The following is a 13,912-nucleotide window of genomic DNA, read 5'->3' as shown; positions in this document are numbered from 1 at the left end:
TTATTTTGGGATCGAGAAAATCAGCTTTTTTGGGAATTATATTGACCCCTGGCGCTTGGTCGTAAATTACGATTTTAGCTATTGTTTCCAATAAAAGTTAACCCATTTAACTTAGAATTAATCAACAACTAAGCTTAGAACATTCCCGTGAATCTCCCGAGTTCCCCAATCAAAATTAGAGACAAATCGGGCAAAGGGTTCATGAGCTATGATCGGACAAACAAACAGACAAACAGAGATTACAACTTTATATTTATAGATGCCAATAAAGATACTAACCTTGTTTGGATCTAGTTTAGAGAACAGGGTTGTCTCAAAATGTTTCCATATTTCTAACAATGAGGTCAAATCATGAGATGATACTGATTGATTGATGGATTCTAAAACCCTGGAAAGAAAATTCATCAACAGATGGAATAGAAATTAGACAAACAGTAAAAAAGTTGTTGCAACAAATTAGATAACACGAGATATGACATAAAATGAACTAAAAATGATAGGTCAGAAAAATTTGAATTAAAAAAATTTAAGAAAAAATGTTAAAAAAGATTTTTTCCTCATGTAAGCCCAGGAAATTTTTTTATCATTGATAAACTTTTTTCTCCGATTTGAAAGGTGTGATTGTTTTAGAGGTTTTTATTCGTTGAATTGGGGAACATAACAGGGGTATATATTGGGGAATATAACAGGGGTATACATTTTTCAGAATTTTTTATGATTTGGGGAAAAAATCAAAAATTGGTCATTTCAAGGCACTTATTCAATCTTTTAAAATCTTGCTCAATAATTCATTCACTTGCGCAAGTTCAGCGAAATGAAAACCTAAATATGCGTTTTTTTGTAAAAAAAAGAATTTCAAAATGGGGGGGGGAAGAATGATTTTTAGAGAAAATATACACCCCTTGAAAACAATAGACCTTCAGGGAATTTTTGAACATATCTTATACCCAAGCCTGACATTTCTATATCTGTATTCTTTAAAGCAAAATGTGTAAAAAAAGATATTAGAGAAATTCTTATTAATTATCACTTATCAGCAACAAATGCTTAATACCTGTCAACCCGAAATCCTTTTTCCTTCTCATATTTTAGATCGGAATCAAACCATTTCAATGTCGTTACAAATCCACGAAATACCAAGTACTCCTAAAATATTGCGGAATTTTTTTTTACATTTAAATATAAATATAAAGCAACTTTTCTTAAACATAAAATGTGCCAGCAGAGGCGACTTAGGTAATAACAATAGCAATAACAATTACAGTGACAACATAAATAAGAATAACAATAACACCAATAACCATAAATATAACAACAATAAAAATAACAACAATAAAATAACAAATACAACGATAACAATTACAACAAAAAAATAACAATAACCACAATAACAATAACAAGAACAAGAACAAGAACAAGAACAAGAACAAGAACAAGAACAAGAACAAGAACAAGAACAAGAACAAGAAATCACAATAACAATAACTGTGACAATAACACTGACAAAAACAATAACAACAAGAACAAGAACAAGAACAAGAACAAGAACAAGAACAAGAACAAGAACAAGAACAAGAACAAGAACAAGAACAAGAACAAGAACAAGAACAAGAACAATAAATATAAGTATAAAAATAAAAATCACAATAACAATAACTGTGACAATAACACTGACAAAAACAATAACAACAACAACAAAAACAATAACAATAACCACAAAAACAATAACACAAAAACAATAACAATAACCACAAAGACAATAACAATAACAATAACAATAAAAATATCAATAAAAATAACATTCACAATAACAATACCAGTAACAATAACAAAAAAATCACAATAACAATATAACAAATACCTTAACTAATTCGTCTAAAAACTGATAACCTGACATTCTTCTGAAAATATTCATACATTTCCAACCAGATTAAATACTAATTTCACAGCCTTAGATTTATAAAAACATATCATGGCTTTATAAAAACATATCATGGGTTTATAAAAACATATCGTGGGTTTATTGATACAATGATAACAAATCAATATTCTCTATTGGAGAATTTTTTTCTAGTTTAATCATCTTGTTTCTTCCCATATTATCTTGAAGACGAATACGTTTTCTTGAGTTTAATGTCGTCTTGATTATTTCTTCCGATCTTCTTAACATAATCTTATTTCTTGTCACCTCCTGAGTGCATAATATCAGAATATGTATATTTAACGGTACCCTTAAAAGCTTTGTCTGAAAGTATGAATGTGATATTAATGTTTACAATTTTGATAACAGATATTTACAAATCAACTACTTGAAAAAATATAATTATTATTAGAATTAAACACTTATAATCTTAGAAAAATGACAATATCTTCAACAATTAAATTACAATAACATTCATATTTCCGTGTTTATGCTGAAATCAAAAAAATATTTCTAAAAACGAAATTTTTAAAGTAAAAATCAAATAAGTTCGTATTCTAATGTTTCCTGAGAGTCAGTATTTAAAATCTGTGTGTTGGGTTTAAGTGGTTTTGAGTAGAATGTTGAATTATGAAGAATATGTTTCTGTTTACGTCTACACATAGTTAAAGCTGTCCAGCGCTCCAACAGCTTTATCAAGATGGAACTCATCCTAACCTTTAAACTCAACCCTATATAAGTCAATTTAAAAGAATAGAAACCGCTTTGGTCAATTCAGGCCATTAATCTGGTTGACTTCGCCATTTAAGTTTACAAATTAATTTACCATAGTTAAAAAATGTCACTCAAAACTTCGCTGTTTCTTAATTTCAAATGAATGCTGAACATTAACAAAATATAGTATTATATATAGTCCCCTAGTATATAATCCCCTTTGAGGTAAGTACAGTCCCCCCTGAAGGAAGTGCGGTCCCCTCTGAAGATAGTGTGGTCCCCCCTGAAGGAAGTGCGGTCTCCCCAAAAGGAACTGCGGACCCCTCTGAAGATAGTGTGGTCCCCCCTTAAGAAAGTGCGGCCCCCCCTGAAAGAAGTGCGGTCCCCCCTGAAGGAAGTATGGTGTCCTCTGAAGGAAGTGCGATCCCCCTGACAGAAGTGCTTTCCACTCTGAAGGAAGCTGGACAACCCTTGCGGGATGTGTCAAAGTCCCCATGTCAGGAAATCGGGCCCCCATGGAAGAATGTGAGGAAACCCCAGAAGGAAGCTAGACCTCCTCTACTAGAAGATAGGAAAGCCACGATGAAAAGGGCTAATCTTCATGTAATGTATTCCTGGGGTTCCTAGCTTTCGTTTGATATGCATAAAGCCATAGTTAAAACATTTTCATTTTTGGAGGTCATTTAGGTCATTAAGGGTCGTAAGAGGTCATTAGAAGGTCAAACACTGCATTTGTTGCTGCTACTGTATTCCTTGGGTTCCTAGCTTTCGTTTGATGTGCATAAAGCCAAAGTTGAAATATTTTCTATTTNAAGAAAGAAAGAAAGAAAGAAAGAAAGAAAGAAAGAAAGAAAGAAAGAAAGAAAGAAAGAAAGAAAGAAAGAAAGAAAGAAAGAAAGAAAGAAAGAAAGAAAGAAAGAAAGAAAGAAAGAAAGAAAGAAAGAAAGAAAGAAAGAAAGAAAGAAAGAAAGAAAGAAAGAAAGAAAGAAAGAAAGAAAGAAAGAAAGAAAAAAAGAAAGAAAGAAAGAAAGAAAGAAAGAAAGAAAGAAAGAAAGAAGAAGAAAATGTTAAAATTTAATAAAGTTTAATTCCTGTTCCAACTGTGGTCTTGAAACCTTGCTGAACCCAGGAATGTCATCTATGCAGGTTTCACTGAAAATAAAACTTACTATTAAAACAAATCAGAAGAAAATCTGAAAAGACTACCAAAATGGAATCCTCAGATTGCCCTCAGAAGAGAGGATCTATTTCCCCCTTCCATTCCACACAGCCTCTAGCCAGCAGACAGCACACTAAGAAATAAGAAACAATTAGTAGATCTGAGAGGGAATCCGACATGGAACCCCCAGACCGCCCTCAGGGTGCATCCCCTTGCCAGCAGACTGCACCCTACACAATCTACAGGGCCAAGTAAGGACCACCGGTGGATGGCCGATCAACTAACCTGTAAACAAATAAACAAATAAACAAATAAACAAATAAACAAAACTACAAATAAACAAATATACAAATAAACAAATAAACAAATAAATCTGCAAAGTCCAACTAAAGTGCGTTCTCAAATCACTAGTCAAATATGACTAATTTAGAATTTTTGGCGAACCAGATTTATTTTCTTCAGAATAACTATTTTTAAGGCCCAAACTCAATTGTTGTATTATTATTTAGTTACATGAGCATTGAACACATATAAAAGAAGATGAATAGATTTTAATTAACTATTTAATATTTAATATCTTAATTGAAGGACAGAATGACGATAATTATTTAAGCTTCAATGTTTAGATACTACTGTACCTACACCTGTACCTGTCAACTATGAGAGTTTGTAACTGTGTAACGTGTTTCAATGTCTTGAAGAACTTCAATGACAGATGTAACCCTAGTTCACAGAAAACTCTTTAAAAAATCGATAAGTCTAAGTTATTATATTCCATACATTTTTTAAACAAAATTTTAAAGATTAAACATATTTGAGTTTTTTTCCCCTGAAATATCAAGATAGTGAAGATTTGCCAGTTTTTTCCCCGCAAATGCTGGATAGGTAATCTTCTTCATACCTAGAATAAAGTTGGTATTTGTTATGCTTGAAAAGGATTTCTAATTTTCTTTAAATGTCTTGACCCCCTATTAAGGTTGGGAACTTGGGAAGATGAAGTGGGTAGATAGTAGTTGATTAGGGTCAATGGGAGGGCAATCTTGAAATTTATATTTGTTTAGGTTTTGCTTTGTTTCTTTGTCAGAACAGGTGACCCGAATAAGCATAATTTGTTTGCGGTAAATTATGTTATGGACTCAGCCCCCCCCTCCATCTCACTTCTATATTTATTATTAACTTACCCCTGTCAGATATATTAGATTGGTCCAGAATTAGAACTTGTAAAAACTCAAGTTCAGGGATCCAGGATAAAATCTCATGTTCATCGTCTTAAACCAACATTTATAAAAAACCCAAAGTAATTCTAAATATGGTATCTGTGATCATAAAAACAAAATTACAGAAATAAAATAAAAACAATAAAAATTAATTTATAAATGTTTTCCTAATTGTAGATGACTAAGATCAAGTTTGTGTACAGTTTGCAGTACACCTTGTATATTCATCTCAAACTCGTTAAGAACCATTATATTGGATAAGGACAGAGCTCTAAATTCGTCTGTTGACTCACCGTACATTCTAGAAAAAATGTTCATTATACCGGTCGCCGAATTTAAAGAATTTGAGCGGCGGTTTAAATTTAAGCCGCGGTTTAAATATGGTTGGTTTCCTCTTAAAATTGCATCAAATGTTTCCAGATTTAAACCGGCGCTTAATTTAAACCGGGTTTTGGCGGATTTAAACCGCGGCTCAAATTCTTTAAATTTCATCTCAGGTTATGCAATTACTTTAACTTTTCCAATTCCATGCCCCCCTCTCACCTCACATCCTCGTCAAAAATATATTTTCGCCATTTCATCAAGGAAAATTATAGGTTAAATAAAAGTTTTTCTTAAAAAAATCAAGAGAGGAATTTTTTTGTTTGTAATTAAAACCTTACTTGTATCTGAATCTAAAAAAACCCTGTCTTTTCCAAGTATCCTAGATAATATACCTTAGTGCATCCCTGTATCAAGGATACTATACCTTGGTATATCCTTGTATCAAGGATACTATACCTTGGTATATCCTTGTATCCTAGATACTATACTTTGGTATATCCCTGTATCATTGATACTATACCTTAGTATATACCTAGCTGTAACTGTATCAAACATCCCCCCTTATCCCTGTATCCTAGATACTATACCTTAGTTTATCCCTAGCTGTATCTGTATCAAACGATCCCAACTATATCCCATTATTCTATACCTCAGAATATCCAAAGCTGTATCTGTATTATTAAACAACCTGTATCCCTCTATCCTAATTACAATATCTTAGGATATCTATATATGAATCTGTATCAAACAAACCCTCCCCCTGTATCCTTTTATTCAGTATTTTAGGATATCTCTTGCTGGATACAAGACCATAAAATATCCATACCTGTATAGTGTTTATGTATCAAACAATTCCTCCAAACAATACCTCCTGATCCCTGTATCCTGGATAAAATACCTTAGAATATCTATAGCTGTATCTGTATCAAACAATCCCTCCTGTATCCCTGTATCCAGTATCCTTGTTGAAAACTCTGGAGGAAACCCAATCAAACTATCTAGAAACGACAAATAGTTTTGTTAAAGATATCAATAAGATATATAATTTAACCTTCTGAAAGAAATAATTCTATTTCAAATCATGGCGACTCTTTCAGACTTTTTTTGAACAAACATACACGTAAAAGATTAAATCTCTATATGGTGAAATAAAATATTTACAAATATAAAAACTAAAATAAAAGTAAAATTTGTTCATCCATTAAATTGTAAGTTTTGAATTTAAATATCATTATTTTCCAGCTTAATTCTTACCTATATAATTCATATGTTTACCAACGAAAGTAAAGCATTGATCAAAAAGCGAAACAGGATTAAAAAACATTTTTCTGAAATTTCTGATATTTCTCTTTGTTATTTATTCTAAGTTTCAGTTACATTATTAGGCTTCGTTACATAACATACCAACAATATCGTATTATATAAATCAACATTACAATAATATCAATATAAAATACATCTCCTAGGTTGACAAAATCTACATGGACAATAATAAAATTAATAAAATCAAGTTACTCCTTGTGGAATGGTATAAGCTTTTATAACTAAAATTCAATATGAACTAAAAATGCAAATAATCAAACAAAGTTCATTTAAATCGTCATTGAATCCAAATACAGGTAAAATAATATGTAAATATCATAAAAAAGTATTTTTGAAATGGTTATTTTTTTTTTGGGGGGGGGGAGGGGATGACAAAAATATACCCGTTAAAAATATTACAGAATTTTGAGAGAAATCGATGAATCCCCATAAATAGGATTGTACTTGCTATATAAGTCTAACAAAGCTTCCTTATACTTGGCGTGAAGTACTTCTATATCTTCTCTGCTAGGATTAGGAACTTGTTTAACCTGTAAAATGTAGAGATGGGCTCATTTCGTTCGTTTATTGTTCGTGAACGACCCATTTCGAGTTTTTTGCAATCGTTCTAAAAAATTATTTCGCTCGTTCTCAAAATTATCGTTCATTTTCCATCTGTTTCGTTCGTTTCCTAAATGAACGAACGTTTAGTAAAATCGCTTGTTTAGTGAAACAATGATCTCTTTTTTCAATAGGTTTCTTTTCTAAAAAATTTGTTTGTTCAGTAAAAAGACATAGTTTTATAAAATTTTGTTCGAGAAAATCGTTCGTTCAGAAAAACCGATCGTTTTTACAAGCTTTTTTGGAAAATTCGTTTGTTTTGTAAACGACCGAGATAATTTTTACGGTTTTTTTCCATTTTTTTTTTTAAATATCGTTTTTTATTTCTCTGAACGATCCATGAGATGTTCGTCTGTTGTAATTTTTTTTCTAAACGACATCATAGTTGACGAAAAATATCGTTCGTTAAAAAAACGATGCCTATCTCTACCTGTATAGGTTCTCCGACAACAATATTAACAGGTTTCCTGTGCGGGATCAGACCAAAGCTATACTGAAACAGTCCTCGTCCCATGAACAAGACCGGAGCAAACCCAACCATGTTTTTAAACTTCTCCTGAAGGGTATATATCCAGGTCCCTGGCTGAGTACTACGGATATTATAAATGTAAGCCTCGCCGAATGAAAATGTTGGGACAAGTTGGGCTCCATGTTGCAGAGCAATCTTGATAAATCCTTTCCTATAAAATATATATTTTTCAAAAAAATCCTCCTTAATTCTCAAAAAGATTCTACATTCATTGAGTATTTTGAAAGATCATTCCTTTAGTTTAATTTTATGAACGTTATTCTTCAAAATTTATAAAAAAAAAGCGTTTTTAAAAGTTTTAGTTTCATGAACTCTCGAAGTAATCCTCAACATTCAGAGCGGAATGTACTATTCACAACGGTACACGAAGAAAAATATGTTCAAGAATGAATAAAAAATCCATGATTCCTCTTTAGAAGATTGTTTCTTTTAGATTTTGATTCACTATGAGGTGACTTGACGATTTATTGCTGCGAAAACAATTGTTAACACTCTTCAAGCTAAAAGAACGACGATATCTTCAATATTATTAATCAGATAAATGTTTAAATCGTACTGGTGTAAATCTTAAAAAAGGGGAGTCCCTTTAAATTACATGTATTTTAAAAATACTTTTTAAAGAGGAGAAAAATACTATTTGATGCTGGAGGGGGGGGTATAATTTATTTGAAAATATATTTTCCTACTTTCCTTTTATTAAGAACCAATGAGACTTGAGTCTGGGATGCAAACATGCTCTCCTCTGCTCCTCCAACCACTATCACAGCAATCACGCCTCCAGGCTCTTTCATCAAATAGGAAATAGACTCTTTGCTCGCAGATACTCCACCTAGGCTTAGAATCCACTCTCTAGTCAGAGGAAACCAGAAATTTAGGCTCAAGGTGGTTCCATGGATCTAGGGAGGATTAGGTCACGAGGTTGAAATTCAGGGAGGGAGATGAGGCCAAGCAGCCGTAAACCCTGTAGAAAAGTCTTCGAAACTCTGCAGAATCCGTCTCCGAACCCTGTGGAAAATCTCCGAACCCTGTATGAAGCAAAAAAATGTACTAATCAGGGAGAATTTGCACGATTATTCATTTCATTTCAACATATGGCACAGTATTCATAAATTTATTGCAAACAAATGCAATTTTGATCTTATTCACAGCCCCAGTATATGTTTATTTTGTATTCCTATTTTAGAAAACAATTTTGAAATAGACCTACGCAACAACGCACAATATTTGCAGTATTTCAATGATATTTTTCATGAAAATTACATTAACCTTTTTTAATGAAGTTTAGTGCTTTTTTATTTCCTGTTGGAGACTTTTCTACAGAGTTCGGAGATTTTCCACGAGTTCATGGCCACTTGGCCTTCCTCCCTTCATTCAAGCAGATCCCGTAGAATTTTCGAAATTAACAAGGAACAAATTCCGGAAATATTATCTTTTTGAATTGACATTTTAACGTTAAAAGTCAACCCTTATCACACACATATATATAGCCATTATAACATTTAAGGTGTTCGCCTTTGGATGCACATAGAAATAAACGTAAATCAATCAATCAAGGTTTAAAATAAAGTTGTCAGCCCCCCCCCCCCCCAAGAATGCAGGGGTTGATTACGACTCTATATTTAAAAGGCATTATTTAGAAAATAACTTGATTGTTTTAAAACCAGATTCACATCTGATAATATCGATTGTCTTCAGATATTTTGAAGCCCTTTATTTTGTAAAATTCGGGACCCCTCCCTTGAAATTTGGGAATAGTTTGCCGACGTCTGCACCTTCTGTAGCAAATGCTCCAAACATCCCAGAGCAAAGGAGCCCGTGAGGGTGGGAGCCAAAAATATAGTTTTTAGTTTGATCCAGCTCAACAGTTCTAATCAGTCTGATACCAAGGGTTAATATTATTGTTGAGGTTTTTTTTTGCCACAAAAGGAGCTAATGTATAATGACTAAAGAAATAAGGAAAATTGCTGAAATCTGTGTCAAAGATGATTAGTACAAATTAGGATATTTTTGAAAACCTTCTTACTTTAAAAAGTAAAATTTAATCCTTTTATAGAATGAAAAATACTAAGAAGTGCAGTAGTAATCAGAGATAGGTGGAATAAGTTCCGCGCGTTAAAGTTACCAAAAAGTGTACGACTGAAATAAAATTTTAACAACAATGTATTTACTTCCCTTATTGGAAAGTAATTGCAGTAAAATCTCCAGAGAGACCAATTTCTGGCCCATTTCTGAACCCTTTCGGGTCTTCCGCCTCGCACTTGACACTTTCGGTCAAATATCATCCAGGTTAAATATAGTACAGGTATCCACCAATAATTGGTGTAGAGTATCAAATACATAAATATTATTGCTGTCACGGAACCAATTAAAATGGCAAGCATGAACCATAAAGCGACGGATAATGTCTGCAGACGCCGGTCAAGAGGTAACAAAAGAGGTGCAAAGTGAACACCGCAAAATTTCCAAGATTTAAACAAAACCATTTTGAATTACTACATTTATTACATAAAAACGAGCATATTTTTTCTTGAGTTTGGACGTAAAAAAAAGGTGAATCAGCTTTTAAAATGTGTAATTTTGATTTTAATAAGTAATTTAAAGAAGTTAGTTACTCTGTTTGAGCGTCATTTATGTAAAACAACAAAGTTATGTCATGTAAATCAAGATTCATAGTTTCTGAAATGGAAAATTTTTACAAACTTAAACATTTTAATGAAAATAGCACTTGAAAGGCTTCAAATATTAATTTACAGGAGTTTGTTTTCAGATTCAGGAAAATTACAACTATTTGTGCAAGTGCCGCGTTTCAATTTAGATTTTGTGCTTTCTCAACCGACCTACCAGCATATTTTAAAACTCCCTCCTGAAATACAGGGTGTCCTACAAAACATGACATTCAATACATAGTTATTTTAAGTTAAACAAATCTTTCGCTTAATTATATTTTACTTTGAAATCAATTTGAATATAACATGACTCTCATTTATTATTTGTATTGATACTTGGTATCAAACAACTTGACAAATAATGGAAAAAGGCATTCTAAACTATTCACCAACTGTCATGTATCGTGGGACACCCTGTACATTGAAATCAAAAGTTAGATTTAAAAATTTGACAGATGATTATTGTCTTAAATACGCCAGTTAAGTTGGCAAGATTCCGGCTTAGTTCAGTAAAATTCGTAGGGTCGATGCATGAATAGGTCTGTTGACGAACTAACAAATTTGTTTGTCGTCTTTGCTGAGCGCAACCACCGCGTCTCCCAATTTATTGTCCGCGGTCGGTGCGAAAACAATTCAAGTTTCAACAGTCGTTACCAAAGATAATATATATAGATATGCAGGCAGGTAGAAACCTCCTTCCTAAATTGCTTGTAGCAGACAACTAATTTTTGTCCCTCTGAGATAAAGTGCTAGGAGAGACATCTATAGCAAATTGATTACTTTCTTTATTCCTTTCTCCCCCTGCTGCCATCTGTAGGAAATACACATTTGTGTTAAATAAACATACAGTACGCGTATTGCATCCTGTATAGTTCAAGTGTTGCTATCAGCCTATCTGGACCTGTTTGACCAATAAAATTAAATTTCAAGGTAACACAACCATATACAGTACGCGTTTTGCTTATGTTATGATCAGATCAGTTGTAATTTGTCATAGACTCGATGTACTTTTATAGTCATAATTTTTATTTAAATTGCGTTAATTTACGTATGCTGTTCAGTACAACTTGCACATTTTAACTTTGTCAAGTCAAATTCCTACCTCAGTTTTATTTGCAATTGAATAACTTGTTTCATTAAGTACAATATGCAACACTTGTACATTTAAGAAAATAAACGCTTAAATCATGTCTTTTTAAGATCAAAATGTCAATCAACGTGTCTGAGTTGATCCAGGTTTCAAATACTGGATTTAAGTTCGGTAACTTGCTCCAGGATTCAAGGAGCGGGGAATTAAAGGAGAAAATCTACAACAGCCTGATTTGCATGCTTGCTAATTTTACAACGAAGACGGCAGCGCTCAAGAAGGTAATAATTTAGTACTTGGATTATATATGGTAATTAACTAGGGAACGATATTAGGATTTTGTACATTTTGTATAATTGATCATGTGGCCGCAGCGCCCGCCCCACAGCCTATCCTAGCCGCGTCGCTCGGCCCTCTAGTCTGTTCTGGCCGCAGCGCTCGTCCCCCTAGCCTTTCCTAGCCGCGGCGACCAGCCCTCTAGCCTGTTATAGCCGCAGTGCTCGGCCCCCTAGCCTTTCCTTGCCGCGGCGTTCGACCCTCTAGCCTGTCCTAGCCGCAGCGCCCGCCCCCCTAGCCTATCTTAGGCGCGGCGCTCGACCCTGTAGTAGCCTGTCCTTGCAGCAGCGCTCGGCCGTTATTCTATTCTATCCTGGCCGCAGCGCAAGGCCCAGAAAGTAACTAAACTTATTCTAATCCTAAAATAAAAATAATAAAAAATATATAATTATTTTTCTGATAAATAAGTGGTCATGTACAAAATTGAGAATATCTTAGGACGGACCCTTATATAAATGAAGATATTTTATAAATTATTTACTTAACTGCAAATTATCAAGTCTATTGTTATTTTTATTGTTTATTGTTGAATAATCCTCAGGAACCCATGTAGAGTTATAATGAGGATGTCTTTGAAGACTTGGAGCTGCTGATGATGGTTCTGATAGACTTTGTAACTGGTAATCTTGCATCAGCATCTCACGGATACTCTCTGAATTTATCATAGCTTCTCTTGAAGATATTCACTGCAGTTGACTGTTTAACTTCTTGTGGGATAGAGTTCCATTTTCTTGGAACTCTCAAGCTGAAGAAATTGTTCCTGATACTGGTTCTGGAGTTTTGTATTTCCAAATTCAAAGGGTCATTAGCCATTCTTGTCACTCTGTTGTGGTTGATGTTTCTAAACCATGTTGCAGGGTTGATTTCACAGAATCCATGAATTATTTTAAATGTTTGGATCATGTCGGCCCGCTCACATCTTTCTTCAAGTGAAAGCAACTTCAACTCAATCAGTTTCTCCATATATGTTATTCCGGTAAGTTCTGATATCATTTGAACAGATCTTTTCTGAACAAGTTCTAGACAATTTGAGTCAGCCTCTGTCCAAGGTGACCAAGCTACTGTACATAATCCTAGGTTGGGTCGCACATAGGTTTTGTACAGATTTACAAAAACATAACGATCTCTGTAATGAAAAGCACGGGAGATGGCACCTAGGATGATATTCAGGGTTAGGTTAGCTTAAAACACTTTCTGGGCTGAGTGTTTTGAAATTGAGCATTTGATCTATTCCCATTTTACTATATAGAATATGTACATTTCAAATTGCTACGCGCACGCACATATGTATGCCTGGATCCTAAGTAAAGCTTTAGTAAGGCCTAAACCAACCATGGACGCTGATGTAAACTTACTTTCATTTCTTTCTTAATAGATGACATTCGTGTAAGTAATTATATGAAATCATTATAAAAATTGTTCTTATCAATGTTATATTGTTGCTATATTACTTCAATCTATTTCAGTTAAACATCCAAACTCTCTTCTAACAAGTAACACCAAATGAATAAAGAATTAAAAAAAAAACACAGTTTATATAGTGAGAGTAGTTTGAAACCGGTCATTCTAAAGAAATCAATACACTGAGCGCTGCGGCTAGAATAGGCTAGGGGGCCGAGTGGCGCGGCTAGGACAGGCTAGGGGCCGGTCGCTGCGGCCACATGGTCAATTATATCTATGTCTTGTAAATAAGATCCATAAACAAAAATGATAAGGGGGGTCCAAAAATCGTATATTAGGAAATTACTGGCCGAGCTCTGCGACTAGAAGCTAGGGAGCCTAGCGCTGCGGCTAGGCCATGCTAGGGGGCCGGGCGCTGCTTCCACATGACCAAGTTTTGCCATGTGTGTCTTTTTTAAAAAGAAAATCGTATACTAGGAAATTACACTAGTTGTAATACTTAAATAAGAACCTTTCTACAATAAAAAGATAGGAATTTTTCAAATGGACATATTTAAAACAGAAAACAGTCCAAACTATTGGTAGTTAATAAGAGAACGCTTTCTGGACCCCTTTCCATTTTTTTTTTTAAATAT

At 33.7% G+C, this 13,912-nt stretch overlaps 4 protein-coding genes across 5 annotated transcripts in view; 1 reads left to right on the top strand and 3 right to left on the bottom strand.

Moving 5' to 3' along the window:
* Positions 1-102: 102 nt before the first annotated feature.
* On the bottom strand, positions 103-1,915 carry LOC111715005 (WD repeat-containing protein 91). The gene is made up of 3 exons (XM_023490239.1): positions 1,862-1,915; positions 1,055-1,146; positions 103-388 (listed from the first exon to the last, which is right to left on the bottom strand). Exons 1-3 carry the CDS (start codon positions 1,913-1,915, stop codon positions 118-120), a joined length of 417 nt encoding a protein of 138 aa, XP_023346007.1. The 3' UTR covers positions 103-117.
* On the bottom strand, positions 1,900-6,928 carry LOC111715004 (leucine-rich repeat-containing protein 42). Its single transcript, XM_023490238.1, has 9 exons — positions 6,590-6,928; positions 6,234-6,333; positions 5,179-5,312; positions 4,976-5,062; positions 4,624-4,695; positions 4,445-4,517; positions 3,727-3,787; positions 2,489-2,638; positions 1,900-2,191 (listed from the first exon to the last, which is right to left on the bottom strand). Exons 1-9 carry the CDS (start codon positions 6,657-6,659, stop codon positions 2,021-2,023), a joined length of 918 nt encoding a protein of 305 aa, XP_023346006.1. The 5' UTR covers positions 6,660-6,928; the 3' UTR covers positions 1,900-2,020.
* Positions 6,929-7,014: 86 nt separating this feature from the next.
* On the bottom strand, positions 7,015-10,488 carry LOC111715002 (2-acylglycerol O-acyltransferase 1). The gene is made up of 5 exons (XM_023490237.1): positions 9,960-10,488; positions 9,525-9,663; positions 8,478-8,683; positions 7,689-7,938; positions 7,015-7,188 (listed from the first exon to the last, which is right to left on the bottom strand). The coding sequence occupies exons 1-5, from the start codon at positions 10,268-10,270 to the stop codon at positions 7,054-7,056; spliced, it is 1,041 nt and encodes a 346-aa protein (XP_023346005.1). The 5' UTR covers positions 10,271-10,488; the 3' UTR covers positions 7,015-7,053.
* An 868-nt stretch (positions 10,489-11,356) lies between these two features.
* The window catches only part of LOC111714999 (uncharacterized), an 18,156-nt gene continuing 15,600 nt past the window's right edge, over positions 11,357-13,912 (top strand). Inside the window, exons 1-2 of one of the 2 annotated variants that reach the window (XM_023490231.1) lie at positions 11,357-11,383; positions 11,654-11,821. In XM_023490231.1, the coding sequence (XP_023345999.1) occupies positions 11,660-11,821 (162 nt within the window). In that variant the 5' untranslated portion in view covers positions 11,357-11,383; positions 11,654-11,659. The remainder of the gene's footprint in view (positions 11,384-11,653; positions 11,822-13,912) is intronic. The other variant, XM_023490230.1, reaches the window with a different exon arrangement.

The sequence above is a fragment of the Eurytemora carolleeae genome, unplaced genomic scaffold (genome assembly GCF_000591075.1).
Source record: "Eurytemora carolleeae unplaced genomic scaffold, Eaff_2.0 scaffold1532, whole genome shotgun sequence".
Classification (NCBI taxonomy): Eukaryota; Metazoa; Arthropoda; class Copepoda; order Calanoida; family Temoridae; genus Eurytemora; species Eurytemora carolleeae.
This window is presented reverse-complemented; position numbering and strand designations above follow the sequence as displayed.